This window comes from Apteryx rowi, unplaced genomic scaffold, assembly GCF_003343035.1.
Source record: "Apteryx rowi isolate R43461 unplaced genomic scaffold, aptRow1 scaffold_199, whole genome shotgun sequence".
Classification (NCBI taxonomy): domain Eukaryota; kingdom Metazoa; phylum Chordata; class Aves; order Apterygiformes; family Apterygidae; genus Apteryx; species Apteryx rowi.
The window spans coordinates 1,163,376-1,181,621 of NW_020448296.1; the positions used below are offsets into that span (position 1 = coordinate 1,163,376).

General features: G+C 39.5%; 1 protein-coding gene across 1 annotated transcript in view; it reads left to right on the forward strand.

Moving 5' to 3' along the window:
* PIEZO2 (piezo type mechanosensitive ion channel component 2) overlaps nt 1-18,246 on the forward strand; it is a 145,477-nt gene that overhangs the window by 17,618 nt on the left and 109,613 nt on the right. The window contains exon 3 of the mRNA XM_026063058.1: nt 185-398. Within this exon, the coding sequence (XP_025918843.1) occupies nt 185-398 (214 nt within the window). The remainder of the gene's footprint in view (nt 1-184; nt 399-18,246) is intronic.

Genomic DNA, 18,246 nt, shown 5'->3' on the forward strand with positions numbered 1-18,246 from the left:
GTAAGTGAATTGAACAAAAAAAGGATCTCCTCTTCATCTAGTCTCGCAGCTAATAGCAATCTTAAGTGTTAATAGTAATAAAAACAAATTGGATTAAATTGTTTAATAAACTTCTTGCCAGACTTAAGAATTAACAACATGCTTTCCAGACTTTTCCAAGTACCCTCTGTGTTTGTTTTCACAGGTATGATGGTGCCATCTTTGACCTCAGCTGTGTATTTCTTTGTATTTTTGGGGCTGTGCACATGGTGGTCCTGTTGCCAAGTGTTTGATCCGCTGATATTCAGCTGTCTGTGTGTATTAATGGCTATATTCAGTGCGGGACACTTGATTGGACTTTATCTGTACCAGCTACAGTTCTTTCAGGAAGTTGTTCCCCCAAAAGATTTCTATGCCAGGTGAGAGACATTTCTTTCTTGTTTAGTTGTGAGCACCCGTCATCACACATTGATGCAAGTGCTCTTCCCTGTAATGATTTGACATATTTTTATGCATAACTTTGAAAAAAAATCGTGTTTGGTCTTCAGAGTGAAAGCATGTTACGGACTGAATGGTTTTGGATGATTGAATGGGGAAAGTCCTGTCTGGGCCTTTGGGTACAGAAACATGGGGGTGGGTTGGGGGGAGGAGAAGGTCATTTTGGTTTTGGTCTGGAGATCCTCGGATGTGAGTAAGAATGATTTGGCTAAGCCAGGCAGGAGATAAAGGAAGTCAGTGCAAACGCTGATGTGAAGGCACTGTATTCGTGCACATTTTTTGTAGAGGAGGAGAAATGCTGTGAGGCCTAACGTAATGATGTCGATTGACACAAAATGTATGTGTGGTGCCATCCTTGTGTGCTGGGATTGGTGGCTGCTGTCGTATTTCACCTGCTGTGCATAATACGAGGCTTTCAGTGCAACAACACCCTGTGGTCGCGCAGAACGCGCTGGTCTTGTGTTCATACCAACAGCTACATCATTTAGTTCAAAAAGTGGCATCTCTGGTTACTGTTGCAGAAAATATTGATTCAATGTGATTTCATTGACCCTTTAATTTTTTGCATTCTTTTATACCTTATTCTAAAATAAGCTAAAGTAATGGAGTCCTGTTATTGGATACCTTTTTTTTTTTTTTCTGCTGGATTATGATTGCAAACTGCTTTTTGGTATATGTTTTTAGTGCCACTGTTTTTCATTAGGTTAAGTTAAATCTAAACCTTAACTTTATTTCTAGTAGGCCCATTGTTCCTTTAAGTATTGTGGGTTGAAAGTGAAAGGATATTAGATGTACTGGGGTGAATCAATGAATGTTTTATATCTCAATGTACTTCATTAAAAGAAGTAACAAATGAGCTACTTAGATACAGTAGTTGGCATYTGAATACTTATTTTGACATTTTATTTAGTACAGATTAATAGATGTGTGTTTTGTGATGTTGGAGTTGAGGAGGCTGATTTTGGAAGCATAATGTTACATGGAAAATCAGAAAAGGCCCACCTAGTTTAGGGTTTTTTGTGCCACCTAGAGGTCAGTATAGGAGAATGAATGAATTTTAGTAGTTCTGAGTAGCTAAAATAGTCATAAATTGACTAAAACTTTTATATTATTTTATCCCTGTGTATTAAGAAAAGAAGCAGAAGATGGCTTCAATACTCTCAAATATTTGGGTGTGAGGATATCACCTCAGAAAGTTCTATCACCGGACAGCAATAAAACTTTTTCAATACTCTTCAAATGCATAATTTCTAAAATCCCTATTATTTTTGTTATTCATTTTCAATTAATTTAATTTTCAAATAATTTAGTCTCAAACTTGGTTTCTGCCTTAATTTTTTGTAAAAAAAATGTACTTCTACATTTTATGATAAAATTTCATTCAGTGCAAATATGCCACTTTAACATAGTTACTGTTTTGTGGAATGAAAGACCTGATTGCAAGTCCAATATCTTTACCTCACTGTAGAAATAAAAAACACCTTCAGAGTTTGGATAAAAAGTCTCAGTGTTGGACTTTGGAATATTTACTGACCTTGCTAGCTTTTGTAAGCAAAAATCATGTAATCTTATTGCAGACTTTCTCTTGAACTGGCACTGTACTCTCTCTCTCTTTTACATATGATATGATGTGAGAAGCTGATGTTCTAAATTACATAGGAAATCTTATTTGGACACACAAAACACTGATGATGACTCAACAGAAGGTGCAGTAAAAATATCTTACTTGTTTCTTTAATCACATTTCTTTCTTCTGTGCATTTACATTGATCTGCTTTTAGGGAGATGTGTTTGAAGAGCATCAAGACAGGTGTTATTGCTACTTGGAGATACAAATCTGAGTGTGAGGAAAAGCCACAAATACGATTTTTAATGAGTGGAGTAGAACTAGTATACAAGCAGTGGCTAGAGAAGGAAAATGAAAGACAGATGTACTGGAATGGTGCAGAAAAATATTTTTGTATTTCCCATCCTAGAAGAAATGTGATACCTTGTTATTTTATATACCTTCTTGGTTTGAAGCAGGGTTAAATAAGGCAGAGTTCCCATTAATGCTAGTGGGTGGTTTGCATATGTAAACTATATTCTGAGAAAAGGGCCTGATGCGCAGTATTCTTCTCTGCTCTTCTCACCCAGAATATGCTATTTAATATCTCTTTGCAGGAGGAGAACAGCGGATCATTCTCATGCTTGTTCAGTTGTATGAACTCTCCTTTATTTTGTTCTGATAAACTCGCTGTATGAAAAAGAAAATACAGCAGGTATTTGTATTAGCGTATGTTAGCTTTAGTACCATTATGAATTGACCTTTAGCCATACACGAAGGGAGAGGAAACATAAGGAAGAAGGGCTTTTATTTCTCTGTAAAGTTTTGAGGGCTCGATCCCCAGGTCCAGTCCTCGCTTTGTGCAGATGCAAGGGCAAATGTGAAAATTGTTCCTGTTGGGCTAATGAAGGATAATATTTCTCTCTGAGGAGCATAAGACTGGTATTTTAAAAAGCTGCTAACATTGATTTTTTTGGGTTTGAGATTCCCAAGTTCACAAGAAATGTGCAAGTTGTTTCTGGTCAGAATAACATGTGTTGTCTTTGGATAGTAATGCATGTCAGCTTGCCAGTATATCAATTGATTTCAGACTAGATGAAGCTAAGCTAAACCCAAACAAGCTGGAAAGTTCTCAAGTTAACAAAATTTTCAGCTAAGGCTCCCTTCATCCTCATGCTGCTCCTTCCTTTTAAGAACCCTTCAGCTCAAAATTCAGTGCTTGTGATTGTAAGAACTGACTGAACAGTGTTGCCAGAGGAAAGCAGTTTTCTTCAGAAGGGAGAGTCCGAAGTAAAAACAGGAAAATATATCCCCTCCGGTAGACTGTGTTTTGCTCTGAATCCTTTTGGGAAGCTGCAAGCACAATACTCCCCCCAAACCAGGATATTGGAAAAACATAGCCCTCTGTATTTGTCATATTGCTATTAACTACCATAAGGGTGCTGATCTTCTACAAAGCTTCAAATCTACTGTTGTGCCTTTCTGGTTCTGTGCTGTGCATGCAAAAGTGGCACAAACACTAACACACACTTAAATGCAATCCAAAGTGCCCTGGGATCCGAAGGCTAAAAAAGGTGTAGGGTGCTGAAAAGTTTGAATATAGCCGAAGTGTCGGTGTATGCCCGCTAGCAGCAGAGCTTGTACGAAGCTGCATTTGCCACTTAAAGCTTTTCTGTCTCTAGGCCAGCCCTTAGTGGAGAAGTGAGCAGCATCGTTCAAGGCAGTGCTCTGACTGCTTTGAAAATAGCGGTCCCAATGGCTGCAGGAAGGCCAGTGTTAATAAGGTTGAATATATCCTTTGGTTTGGAGTTATCTATTTGCATAAATTAACACTGGATAAATACTAAGTGATCTCTGCCATATAAAATGTGCACGCTTGCTTTATTACTTCCTTTAAAATGTTAACTGTGTTGACTTGTTGCCTTATTGCGAAACTGGTGATTTATGGAGATGGGAAAACAACAGGAAGAAATAGCTATCTAAAGCAAAATTCTGAAAATATCTTATTTCTGCAATAAAATTCTTTTCACCTGATTTAATAAAAACAAGTCGATGAGCTACAATGACTTTAGAAATTATGTACACAGTATCACAGCCTGAAAAAATATGCAAAAATATGTTTGCCATTTGTACAGATTTCTGCCTCCTTTCTTCCTGATGTTGTTTATTTCRGCAAAAGGATGTAATTTGGGCAAAGATAAGGCCTTGCCAACATGAAGAAATAGGATCAGTGCAGTGGTATGAAGTTTATCCTGAATTAGTAAAGTTTTTTCTGTCCAAAACTGTGCTTAGAATCTTAATCATTTAAAAACATAGTAATTAGATGTATATTAAAACCTATGTGCTTTCTTAGAGTTTTAGATCTGTTTTATATTACCTGTAGTTTCCAGGGAAGTAATGTTCAAAATAGTTTAAATATGAATGTGTTCACGCAGGGGAAGACCTAGGAGCCCAGGGAGTGCCAGCCGCTTGATAGCAATATGTTTATTCACACCTTTTTGAGTGAATATCTTGTTTAAGTGAATGGGAATTTGTAATTACACAACTGATTGTTTCATTGGAACCTGAGAGGGGAAGTCAAGTCTAAGGTTGTCTTTTCAACATGAAAGAAATTCTCGTCTGAAAAATGACTATAAATGTCTTTAAGGAGGGGCCTTCTAAAATAGGTTTTATTGTGATTAGTAATAAATATGCTCAAATAACTGTTTTATTTTGTTGGATTTTTTTTTTTACTTTAATCTTTCCTACAGATAGAGTCAGAATAACCAGTTTGTTTTCAGATTTATCTGAGATGGGTCTAATCCAAACTCCTCTGTTTGAACTTTCCCCAAAGCTGTGATCTAAATTCAGAGTGTGTAGTCCAAATCCTCTATGTATCCAGGGTAATAAATGAATAAACGCATGTCTAATAAAAACAGTGCTATTGAATATATGTGTAAGCACAGTCTCAACACATGCCCAGAGTTGTCAGATCGGGGTGGGAGATCCAGATGTAATTTTCTTTTCTAAATTAGGGGCCAAGTGTGCCAGTAAAATCTCAGCAGGAGAGCAGATGTTGCCAGTCAAAGAAGCAAAGTGCAGCTGATGATCACCTTGTTGGAAGTGCCTTGCGTCTCTGCAGGGCAAGGCACTGGTCTCCTGCTGGATTTGTAGCTATGTTGGAGCCAAGAGCTAGGAAATAGTGTCTCACTTGAGTTGTACCCACTATTAGTCCTTGCTGCAGGCCATTTTTGACATCTGTCTCAAAGGTGGCTCACCTGTGAGCGGTAGAATATTCTTCCTCCCATAGGAATTTCCGAGGTTTTTGGAGCTGTCCTGTAACTCAGTCATAAGTCAGTGTCTAATAAGACAGAGTATTTGAAGTTCATTTGTGTGTCCTGTATTGAGCTGCCTATGGCTGGAGCAGATTTCGTGCCTTCTGCCTGACTTTTACCACTGTGGTACTAAAATACCCAGTGCCAGTGTGGAAGTGACTGGGTACCCGCCCCGTAAAGACAGTGTCCCACCCTTGATCCGTTTCCATCATCCTCTGTCAGCAAAAGCAGCTGTGCACTTGCCAAACATGCTCCGAACGAGGAGGACTGGCCACCTCTTTCATCGCTATGAGCAGATTGGGTTTAAGAGCCAGGATTTATCTCTCCAGGAGCAACCAAAGTTAGCTGATTGCCCTTATTCTTGTGCAGGTTTTGCAGCTGAATTTCATATTAGCTATATAACGCTCCATAGCTTAGGAAACTATTAATACTACTTAGAAGGCATTAGCTTATGTGGTTTCTTAGAACTTTATCTTTCACTTCATTATCTTTTTTTTTTTTAATTATTTTGCAAAGGAAGTGAATGAGTCTATTAACAGCTTAGAAATGCAAGTCCAGACTTCTGTTGACAAAAGCCGTTATGCAGCCTTGCTATTGTGGTCATCTCTTACTAAATTGTGAGGTAGCCCAGGGCAGTGCTGATCTCAATTGCATGATTCTGCAAAAGATGTTTTGTCCCAGGATTTTGTGCGCCATACAAAGTAAGTTTCTCAGTACTGTGCTAAGAAACATTTCTGTATTGCACAACAAACAGTCTGTTTTCTATCAGTTGAACCAATAGAGTCCCTGTGGTCTTCATTTTGTATTTAGTACCTAATACTGTTTATTTGGTGTCCAAAAGGGTTGAAGCAATCTTTCCCACTTGTGTTTGCTTTTGTTTAATGTCGGATAGGTGTTTTTGCTAGCCTTTCCTTTAGTAGGGGCACTTGTAGCATCACTCCTCTCTACATGGTCACTTATTTTTTCCCCCCAGAAAGTCAGATATTCATATTTTTGAGACATCGTCTGTTACTTGTTGAGATCTAATTGAAGATCTTGAGATTTCATTAGGAAAGGATCAGACATAAAAGCTCTTGTCAGGCAGCACAACCACACAAGCTTTGTTTCTGAAAAACAGGCTAAAAAATCTCATGAGCAGCCGTGATAGATACCAGAGTGGACAGTCAGGACTGTTCATTAAAACAAAGTAGAGCAATGCAAAGAGATAAAGACAGAGTAAAAAAAAAAAAAAAACTCAAAACAATAACAAGAAACCTTGGAGGAAGAAAGCTGTGAAAGATCTTGAAATGGTGATTTCAATTTATAATAAGATGTATCTTAAACATATATAAGATATATTAAGAAAAAAAATTTGCAAATGTGTCAATATTGCTGTTGTCCACTTAACATAGCTAATGTAGAGAATGTTTCTAGAAAAGTTCAAACTGAAATTTGTGATGTCCTCTAGGGAGCCTGTTTGGAGTTTGTTATTTTTGATTTTTTGTTTAAGGTAGGTTTCCAGTTAATGTCRTTTCTGCTTGATTGAGAAAGACTGTATAACCTAGTTTCAATCAGTGGTAGTGACTAGAGTGTTTGTTTGAAACAAAGCTTATAATTTTCCCATAAGAAGTCATACCCTGGGTATCTGAATTAAGGTTTTTATTTGCGGGGACAGTAAGAAATAGAGATGTTTTGGAGAGTGAGGTTACATTCTTTATATTGATCCAGACAGACAGGCCTAAAGTGGCAGGAATGAATTTTATAGGAGTCCCAGCAAGACAGGGATGCTCTTTGTGACCTGGAGCATTTCCATGAGTTGGGAGAAAAGTCACAGTCAGTTGTTGATGGAGGCAGAAAGGGAATATTAAGAAAAAGTTGCTGCTTTTAAAGCAATTGAGGCTGAATGCTCAAACTGAATATTATGTCTTCATTATGCCTGTCCTGTCCCTTAGCCACCCACCCTTCCAAGAAAACCCCAAAACATTTGGTTAACATGAAAAAAAGAAGAAAAGAGGAGCACTGTCTAACTTCCARCCACCTCTGAGGAATCATGTCTATCAGCTCCCATATTGTTAATTGTCGTCATAATGCTTCAGTTCTCCAACTTTCATGGAGAAAACTTTCACAGTGCTTCCATGGCAAATCCTGAGAAATTGAGTCATTATGCTTCAGGTAAAAAATATAGTTGATAAAAAAAGCATGTGGTGCAATGTTAGGCTAGGTCCCCCAAATGAAAATACAGAATACTGCTCATTTTCAGAAGCACTTTTCATTAAGAACTACCTGAACTGTAATTCGGAGTAGGAAAAAATGAAATCTCAGTGGTACAAAAACACGAATCTTCTGTTCATTAGCAATGCAGGAGACTCATGGTGGAAGCAATCCTGACTGCACAGTAAGAGGTGCTGCACGGCTGGTGCCTCTGAATTAGAGGCAGTCCCACCAGGTGCTTCCACTGTCCTGCTGTGCCTCACCGCCTGTCTCAGCTGCAGGCTGAGCTATTGGAGTGCAATGAATCCCCTCAACAGCATGGGGGTTTTGCTGAGTTGGGGAGTTTTGCCAGATTTCACCCATCTTTACAGATAAAATCTATGAGCCTCAAAGCTCATCTTGTTCAATAAAACCTCTTGAATTTTCATAGGAGATTCTCCTTCTTTTAAAGAAGGTGAAGGATGCAGACCCATAGCTTGGGAACAATCCTGCAGCATGTGTCATCTGTCTGATTTGCTCCTCCACACATTTGGCTTCCTGACTGCAGCACAGGCTTCACAGCACACATTTCCCCTGGGCCCCTGTCCCACTGGAGGTTTGACCTCCTCCACCCCTTGGAGACACGAGGGACCCAGCACATTCAAGCCTCTCTTAGAAGGGATCCCCATGAGAAGCATCATCCAAAGAGTGTTAAAGGTGCACCAGTTTTATACTTACAATCATCATTTTTAAATTTGAAGTTAGGCGCTCTAGCTTTGCATTCACATATTTCAATAACTGTTTTAAAACTGTCTTTAATATTCAGTAATCTAATTAACATCTTCTTTAGCCTATTTGATTACATTTTTGCATGTGATTTGTCTTCAACRGTGTTGCTTATGTTGGTCCCAGTCACTTTGACAGATAAAGTTGCCAGTGTTACTTTTAATCTCTTCTCACCAGAAGTTGGTTTTCATCCTGTTGCTCATGGGCTGTGCAAAGTCTCCATGAGGCTATGAGATTTGTATGGGCTCTCTAAACCCTGCCTCACTGAACAAGGAGGGTAAATAAATTGCAAGTGATGTTGCATAAACTTAGCAAGGATTTTTTAGTTTTATTGACAGCTAGTACAAACAAGCTGCTCTGAAATAGGCAGATTAACGTTAACATCCTCTACCATATGCCAACCACCTAGAGCTGGGGATGATGGGCAGACAGGTTTCAGAATTCATGACAGCATGGCAGAAAAGTTGAATATCTATGTGAACCAAGAAACACTGGAAAATTCATAGCAAGTCTTCTAAGCTTCTCCACTAACCCATCCTAAGAGGAAGGTGTACTGGTTTCTAACAGATCTTGCATATTCTTTAGTTCCCTTATCGTCTTCCTTCAATAGAAGAGGCTGGTGTTTATGTCAGACATTGCTCAAGGTGACTCACAAAGGAAGTCCTGTTTAGTGAATGCGGCTCAGAATTTCATTACAAATTGAACTTTTTACAAGACTGAAGAAGGTTAATTTTGTTTTGGGTGTTTCACACTTTTAACCATTCTGACAGAACTGTCTGAAATATCCAAACGGGGTAAGAGGATGGCTGGCAGTGTTCCCAGTCAGTTGTAGTAAGAAAGCCCCATAAATGTTGCAGGCCTCCTCACTCTTGTGAGATTTCCAGCTTAATGTCTGCCACACGGGCATTAAGAAATTTGTCCAAAAGTTTTAAATGCTCGCTCAGAGGGATTCCTTGGAGATTTGCTCAGCAGCAGGCATGTAATAAAGAATATGTCCATATTGTGCTTGCTTTATAGCAGAGATGTACTCAACATTGATTTAAAATGATTAGCTCAGATTTTGGTGGAAGACCAGCAGTGACAACAGGGAAGTCAGTGTAAACTTACCCAGTTTTACTAGGGAGAATTTGTTCTTTGCTGACTCCATATGGTTATTAATACCCTGCTCTTTGTGCTATACACTGCACTTTTTTAAAATCAGCAAATTCTAATTTGCACCAAGATTTATGAGAAGTTAGAAACTCTCTGAGAAAGGCAATAGGTGTACTAGTAAGTGAATTGGAGCAGTTTCTCTGATAGCATAACCCTCCCGACCTCCCTTGCAGTCTGCCCGGTGGCTCTCCAGCCCCGTGGTGGAGCAGTCGGAGTCTGCCCTAACCGTTGCCATGTACTACATGCCAAATCCAGCCGTGGCAGAAGCAGGAACAACTTTATTCATGGTGCATATCCCTCTGTCTTCCCCTTGACTTGAAAGGGATGTAAGCTAAGAGATGTGCTAAGACCTTTTAAAAACACCAGCTTTCTGCCCACGGGAAGGACCAGTTTCCAAGCTGCGTTGTGCTGCAGCAGCGAGTGAGTCTGCAACCTGGCGGCCTGGCGGGCTGGTTGGCCCCTGTCACAGGTGGTTCTCGTTAGTGGGGAAAGGGGAGTCTTGGCAATCACCACAACATGTACATTGTGTCTGGAAACCGAACTTAAACTGCAAACATAAAATCAGTTACCATCCCATGATATAATGTCGGCAAAATGCCACTTCCTTGCTGTCTTCTGCCCCAAATAGCTGTGTATTGCCATAAGAATAGCAGAAGGTATCTCTTTCTTGGGATTTGTTAAAATGTCGGGATGAGAGGGGCGGAGGGAAGGGACAAAGATTTTCCAGAGTGCCAGTGTACTATGACAAACTTGTCTACTGATATTAGTTTGACCAAACTGGTTGCGCAGTCCCTCACAACTAAGCCTTACCACTTTTGTGTCCACTTAGGCACATGCAGCAGGCATGTACTTTTAGGTATGTGATTTCCACATTCATATTTGAGTACAGACTCCCTACCTATCTCAGACTGTCTTGTGTGGACATGCAGATGATAATTTTTTTTCAAATTGCTTAAAGAATACAGTTCTGCATACTGTGATCATTGAACAAGAGCCTGGAGAAAAGGACAGAAAAAGGACAGACAGACACGAAACTCTCCACTCCTGCCAGATTCTGGTCTTTGCTGCTTTGTTTGTTTATAATTAACAAACTTCTGTTGGCATTACAAGCCTGTCTTTACTGGTTTCCTAATGTCTACTTGCCAGCCTTTCTTCTCATACTCTGGCGTGCCCAGAAGTTATGGTGATTTAGCACTTATGTAGCTCTTTGTGTTTCCAGCTCCATGTATAAACATTAACAAACGAATCATTGCTCGTTCTTCTGAGGAAGTATGAAAGACAGTCCTGACTAATCTCAGCAGAGCACATGCAGAGGAGTTAGTCCTTGTCTGCACAAGAGGAGGTCTGCATCATTTAGTCTAAACACTCAAAGTGGATATACTTAATCTCTTGCTTATGTTCATTTAGTGTAGTTGGTAACTTATTGATAAAATTGGAACTCATGAAGTACAGTTTATAACTGATTTAGAGCCAGCTAAACTATGCAGTTTCAGTTGTGAAATTAGTTAATTAAGGCATTTTCCCCACATTTTCCAATGAACTTTTCCATTACCAGTATTCATTATCCCTTTATCTTGTCCTATATATTGCTATTTTCTTTTTCCTTCCCTTCCCTTCTCCCTTCCCTTTTCCTTTCCTTTCCCTTCCCTTCCCTTCCATTCCCTCCCTCTTCCCTCTTTATTCTGCTCTGTTCTGCTTTGCTCTCCTCTATTCTCCTTTTTTAAAAACAAATGGGAATCATAACCTGCATTTCTGCCTTAGTGTATTCTGTGCTATAAAATAATACATTCTTTGCTCATATTTTCTACTGTAGATTCTCCTAATTTAGGTCTCAATCACTTTTGCTTTTTTTTCAATCCATTGCTGCCAGCTGAATAAGTGCGAAACCTCTGCATCCTCTGTATGCATCACTGAACCTAGCAGACTGTCCCAACATGGCTGATAAGTAGCATCATTCCATTTCACAGATGGAAAAACTCCCTCACAGGAAAGTCAAAGAAATTGCCTAACCGCCACAGATAGCCAGAGCTTTGATTAATACTCAAAGTTTTTGGCAGTTCCTAGGTCACAGACAAATTACCTCAAATTTTAAATGAGCATGAGCTACACTTTAAAGCAAATTCTGTTCTTCTGCATACTTTATTTTAAGAGGTAATAGCAAATCTCTTAAGCTGACAGGCAGTTGCATGCTTAGTTGTTGTACTGGATCACTTACACATTCTGGTCGGGTAGCACCACCCTGCTAAATGCTGATGTTCACCAGTGTTATTTGAACATGGTCTCCTTTTCCTAAATTATTTCTGCTGAAGCTTTATGCTCAATGGACTGGCTGTGTAAATGCATCCTTAGTTCTTGCCAGTATGTGAGCCTAAGATAATAAGGCTGTCAGTAGGCTGTATTACCTCTTTGAGTTTGGGAGCGGGTTGTCCTTCCTCCATATCCCCACTCTGCATGTGTGAGCTTTTCTGAGGTGGGACTGTTGGCGGCTGTCCCTTCAGCAGCTCTGCCAACTCTGTTTGAAAAACCAATAACCTTAGTTACTAATTGACATGGAAGAACATTGTTAAACCATGCGTCCTGCTGTGTGTTGAGGTATCCAAATTCATCCTCTGGTCAGGGGATGCCTTTGTAGGCCACGGATGTTTCTGAGCATTCCTTCGGTTTTCCCTCTCCTGCTTTCCACACTGCTCTTAGAAACCCGAACCTATTTTTTCATTGCTTCATCTCTGAGTAGAAGATACAACAAAACATTGACAAGTTTTAATTTTGTTGACATTACCTGGGTGATGTCCTTCCCCAGCTGGTGTTGTTTAGAATGAATTGCTTTTCATTCCCTCTTACATTGCAGTGAGTATGCATTTAAATGAGGAAAGGGGGCAGGTGGCAAACCCCTGAACCTAGGGCAAGCCACCTTCCTCCACGGGGGTCACTTCTCTTTCTCTGTCCTCTCATCCTGGCAGTGTTGCCTTGGCTTCTGCAGCCTTAGTGCTTCCTGAATTGCCTCCTCCTTATAGCTGAAACTATTTGGAAATCCCTCACCAAACCAGGCTGTGGTAGTAGAATGGACATGGGGGTCAGGGCTGGGGGTGCCCTTGGGGGCTGACAGTGGGCAGCTGACTGGTTTTCCCAGGGATCTTCCTTCTTCTTCTGTTGCAGCTGTGCCCTGTGGGACTGCAGTCATGAGGGCTGTTAGATCCTGCTGGGATACGGTCTTGGTGACAGAGAAATTTGCCAGAGACAGGTGAGATCTGAAGGTGTAGGGCAGTATATTTTGGACAAGGTGAATTGGTCTCAACCAGTTATGGTCCTAAGGGTTTGCTGTATGGAAGAATAGGAATTTATCTCTTCAACTTAACAGACTTCCATTTTGATAGTCAATGGTAACAGAAAAGTTCAGTTAGATATAGACTTTTCATTTTGAGGTTTAATAAATTTTTTTTGCTTTCCTCCATAAGCAGTTAAACAGCTGCTGTATCTCACATTTACAATAGCTTTATTTAAATGACATAACTCACTACTTAGCTATCCATCTGTGTAGCTGTCTATCTGTCTAACACATGAGTTGGCCTTCTGCTTTCCAAGCACTTGAACTACCATTGCTGGTGAAGGAGGATCATGTTGAAGGGGAGACTCCATTTAGGGGTCAGGCAGAAGCCCAGCAGTGGCTTCTGCAGCTTTACCCCCATTTTACCTTCTTCTTGCCATTGTACCTGGGGGTGCTGCCTCTGCTGGGCATTCAGCATCCAGAGGGGATAAAAGAACTGGGAAAAGGTACTGGAGACTCTGCTTCAGCTCATAGGGTCATTTTTCTCAACAGATACTCTCCTCTAGAAGTCCCAGCAAAGATTGCCAAAGGCTACGGCGACATCGCTTGCTTTTCTACTTCACTGATGTGCTGAAAAGGGCGATATCAAAGTCGATGTTCACCAGAAATTCAGAGCACAGCTGAGCTGTATCATGGGTAGCAAAACAGTTTGGGTATTGAGAGGAAACCCACCGACTGACCAAATCTTCATGCCAGATTTTGAAGACATGTTTTGTCTTAGTAACCAAGGGTTTAGTAGACCCACATCTATTAGTGACAACAGTGGGGAATTATTGCCTCTAAGTGAGCATAGCACACTACAAGTTTTAGGAATATAAAGTCACTACAAAGCTCACTTATTGGATGAAATGTGGTATATCTCACAAATCTTTATGTTCAGACTTAAATCCTCCCTCAGGGCAGCTGCTTTATTTCAGATATTTGAAGTATTTGAATGTCTGAAGTTTAGTCATTTAAATGGATGTCCAATTCTTAACAGCTTCCAGTTGCAGTCTCAGACAAAATTCCATTATTTGATTACTTTTAAAAAAACAGCTTATGTAGCAAATACTATTTAACATCCTGTTTTAAAGTTGTTAATTCACTTGAGAGCAAAGTGATTTTATTGTGTCTGTTTATATGGTTAGTTTTTTCTTCTTGAATTAAGATTTGTATTGTATTTAGAGTTTTTGCTAGCTTTATATAATTCACAACCCTTAAAGTTATTCTTTCTCCTCTACAGCTTCCTGAATTAATGGCTCATAATTTCTCTCTGTCCTCATTATATGGATGATATTAGCCCACAAGGTTTAAATTACTTCTTTTTTTCATGAGGTTTCTCATGCAATGGCCATGCATTTGAAATTAGTTTTCCTTTAAAAGAAAAGTCACTGATGTTCAGAAGAGAGTGGGAGATATACCAGGGCTGGTTTTGTCATTGCCAGAAAAGCTTTGATCCAATAGATGCTATGGAAACCAGAACCTGGTAGAAAAAAAGTACACAGACATCTGCTAAAGAGCTATAGAAATATGACATTAAAAAAAAAAAAAAGTTAGAATGATCTACTTACCCACCAGCCTTATATTCACTGTGTGTATGCCTGTATTATAGCGTTGTGATAGCAACACTCTAGTTATGGCTGAAGGAAAACACTTCCAGTCTTAGTCTACATTTTCAGATATTTCCAAAAAAATTATTAACTGCTAAGCTGAAATTTATCATAATTCTTCTCAACCCAAACAACCATTTTTTGTGTTATTGTTAATATGGCAGGATTCCATTCAGGCAATTCTGAATTATTGAAGTCTGAACCAAAGCAGAGTCTAGGTTTTTAAAGCACTAAAAATGGTTTCAACCCTTTCTAAAGTTTGTATTACTCAGAAATGGATAAATTTAAAAACTTTAGCCCAGCTGAGGACTGAGGTTCATGTCCGCAGTATCTCCCTACACTGTTGTCTTTCTGTACAGAGAAGAGGGCATAAAGGATCAACTCCTCCTCTGGGGAATCTTCTAAGTAATATGTCTTAGGGAAGCAAATGCCAATTTTCCCATTCTTTCTTTTTGCCCTTAGTAAGGCATGTGAGAGCAAATCCCACCTGCTCTTCTTACCGCTAACGCTGTGGGACGCTGAATGCACTTCATCCGGCTTTCCCTCCTCTTTCCTCCCTGTGCTATTTCTTAATGTTGTGTCAGCTCAGTGTACCCTGGAGCACTGGCCCCAGTGTGGTCTGAATCCCCAGACTGCATCCTAGAGAGTAACAGCCTTCTGGGAGGCACGGCAGGCCTGGAGGTGCTGCCAGACTGGCTGGGTCCTTTCCAAGAGCATGTATTTCTTTTGGCATATAGCCAAATGATGTACGTTGGGGGGGGGAGAGAGGATAGCTCACAGTGTTCGCTTGGAAGAGACCTTAAGGATGTGATTTTATGGATCATGACTTGTGTGTAGCTCTGCCATCCAAGTACAGAAAACTCAACAGGATGGCTTATGTGAACGGGGGGCTCCTGATATTTAAGAGGACTGCGTAGGAATGGTATTTTCTCTTTGCTAATTTATTTCTTAATTCTTTCCCCTTCTTACCCCCGCTGTTGTCCTCAGGGCATTTTCAAATTTGACAAAGAGCATGTTCCTCTTTTAAATTAAGGTTTGAAAAAAGGTCACTCTTTGAGCATTACTTAGAGTTGGGAGACTGCCCTTTCAGTATTTCAAGTACTCTTCTTCATGAATCTGTCTTCATGGCTTGGCCTGTGAAACATGAAGTTTTGCCTTTTCTCCCTGTATCTTGGCCCTTTTTCCCCCAGGAAAAGATTTCTAACCCTCCCCTCCGAAAATAAGGGCTGCATTTTCTTTTTTTTCCTATGTGGGGATATCCTGTTGTCCAATTTCCTCTTTTGTAAATGAACTCAGCCGTCCCTTTTCCTTACCTTTCCGGTCCCATCCGGTTCTTCCCCCCCCCCCCCCCTTTTTGGCCGCTTTTAGCATCACCATTGTACGGTTCTGCTGTTCAAATGTCAGTCGGCTTGATAGTCCATTCTGCTACCCCAGACGCGCAGGCGCCACTCCCCTGTCCTTTCACGTGAGGAGGGTAAAATAAGTATGCAACAGAAGATATCCAGATGACCTAAAGATTCAAACAGTTCATAAAATAGAACTGAAATTCTGAAGTTGTACAAAGATGGATTCCCCAAATCCAACCCAGCATGGTGGAAATCTCTAATGCTATTGCTGTGAGTAGCTGTGAATAGTACTGATATGTACTGGCCCCAGCAAAAAGTTCCTGCAATCATAAATGCTAAATCAGGAAATGGAGTTCCTGAAGTGGCTCGATGCAGACATCTTCTTCAAACTGTAATCTTCATTGCCCTGTTCTGGATTTAATTTCCAGTTTGCTACCATGTCGAATAGCATTGCAGACTTGCAATGCTAAATCATTTTTTATTTCATTTTATTAGTCTATGGTAAATCTTTTCCTGAAACAGGAAGCAAGTCCTATGAAATAATCTTTCCTGCTTCAGTCAGTCAGTATTTGTAATGTACATCCAGCTTTATTGTGGATAGAGACCAAATTTTAAAATGTTACATGCAGTAATAGGAATATTTGGATGATGAAGAAGGTTTGAAATAGGTGTAAAAAATTCTGAAAATTATGAAGTAGCTTTTGTGATTTGATTAATTTTCCACAAAACCCTGTTTGTTCATGTTCTAAGCACTTCATTAAAACCATAGTTTATTTTGAATTCTCCATTCCCAAATTCCATCTTCATTTTATATTATGGTGCAGTATAAATCCTATATTGCAGTATACATAATTCATGGCAGTATCAGCTATGTGTGAGAGCGTTAAAAAAAAGGATTATTAATCCTTACTGGCAGATCTCTGTACCCCTCTGTCTCCCACTGTCAAAGCAACTGTGGGACAGAGACCACAACTTCCAAGTATTCTCAGTGGTGTAATTACCCACTAAAATCAGTGCTGTAGTACTGCTACAAAATTAGACCTTGTATTTCCAAATCAATGCCACCTCAAAAACAAACAAACAAACAAACAAACCCCTAAAACTACAGTTAGTAACCTTAAATAAATCAACATGATTGTCTTTAAAAAGAAACTAGCTTTACAATCCACTTTTCAGTAGTGCCTAAATCCTCCAGTTTATTCCTCCTTTTATGGAAATCATTTCTTTCTAATTAAACCAAATACACAATACTTAATAAAGATGCACACTGTTGTTGCTTCCCACGACAGAAGATAGCACAATCACATTTGGTCTGGGTTTTCAAATATCCTGCCTTTACATCCTACGGAAGCAGTAGCTTCTGGCTTCTAACAAATGATGTATCATTGCATGCAATAGCTGTACAGATTTCCTTTCTTCTTCCCCCCTGCAGTTAGCTGGTTGCACTCTGTTTTTTGGCCCTGTCAGCTTGAAAAAGAATGCTTAAGAATATAAACCAGAAAGCTGAGTCTATTAGGAGAACTCTCACTTCCTTGCTTTCTTGTCTACAACATTTTAGTAGTAGAAATACCGTTTTAGTAGAAATACTGTTTCGTTTCCTGACTTTTTATGAATGAAGAACTTTTAAAAGCTATGTCATAATATTAACATATGCAGTTATTTTATTGATTTAGTCTTATATCTCTGACCAGAATGATTTGTAATGGGTGGAATTTAGGAAAATATTTGACAAATCTGGATACAGTTTTAAGCTTTTGTATGTTTGCCAATGAAGGCAATTAGCCAACTGCAAAAACAGCCAATTTCAGTCACCATACATTGATGCCTGGCTAGAATATATGAGAACTAAAAACAAAGCAATGTGCAGACTCATGAGCATTTGCAATTAATCCACTGAGGTTCAGCAAAATTCTGACCAGACTGAGAATCCACTGCACTCTCAGGCCCTTCAGAGGAAGCATAATCAATAGGACATAATAAGAGACATTTTCCTGCCACGATGAATCACTTGATGTCCTCTCTGATCAAAAACACTGAATGAATTTTTTATGTGTAATTACCTGAATAAAGTGTGGTTTGCACGTTGCCGTGAGTTGGGCTGGACTCCTGAAAAAAGCTGCTGTGTGTCTTTTGCTTTTGCATGGAGAGTCAGATCTGAATCCATACAACCTTGTTTGTTAGTTATTGCTTTCTGCAGAAAATGTGAATATTTTTACTATATTAGTGTGTTTTAATGCATACTCATAAGTGCTGTATGCAAGGTGATTGCTCTGTCACTAAAGGGCTCTGAATAGCCTTTTTAGGTAATTTTTTCCCAATCCCTGAACGACTGAAACAGCTGTCAAACTCAAACAGAATTTCAGCATAGTCTCATCACAAGTTATTTCTGACACGTTAAAGAAAAACCCCAAAATATGAAATGCAATTCCATTTGAACTGAATTTTCTGAGACTCCAAATAGTTATGATGAACAATAGAAAACACGAATCCAGGATTTCTCTGTCTGCCTTTGAAGCCTGTCACGTAGTGAGGCTCTCTCCAT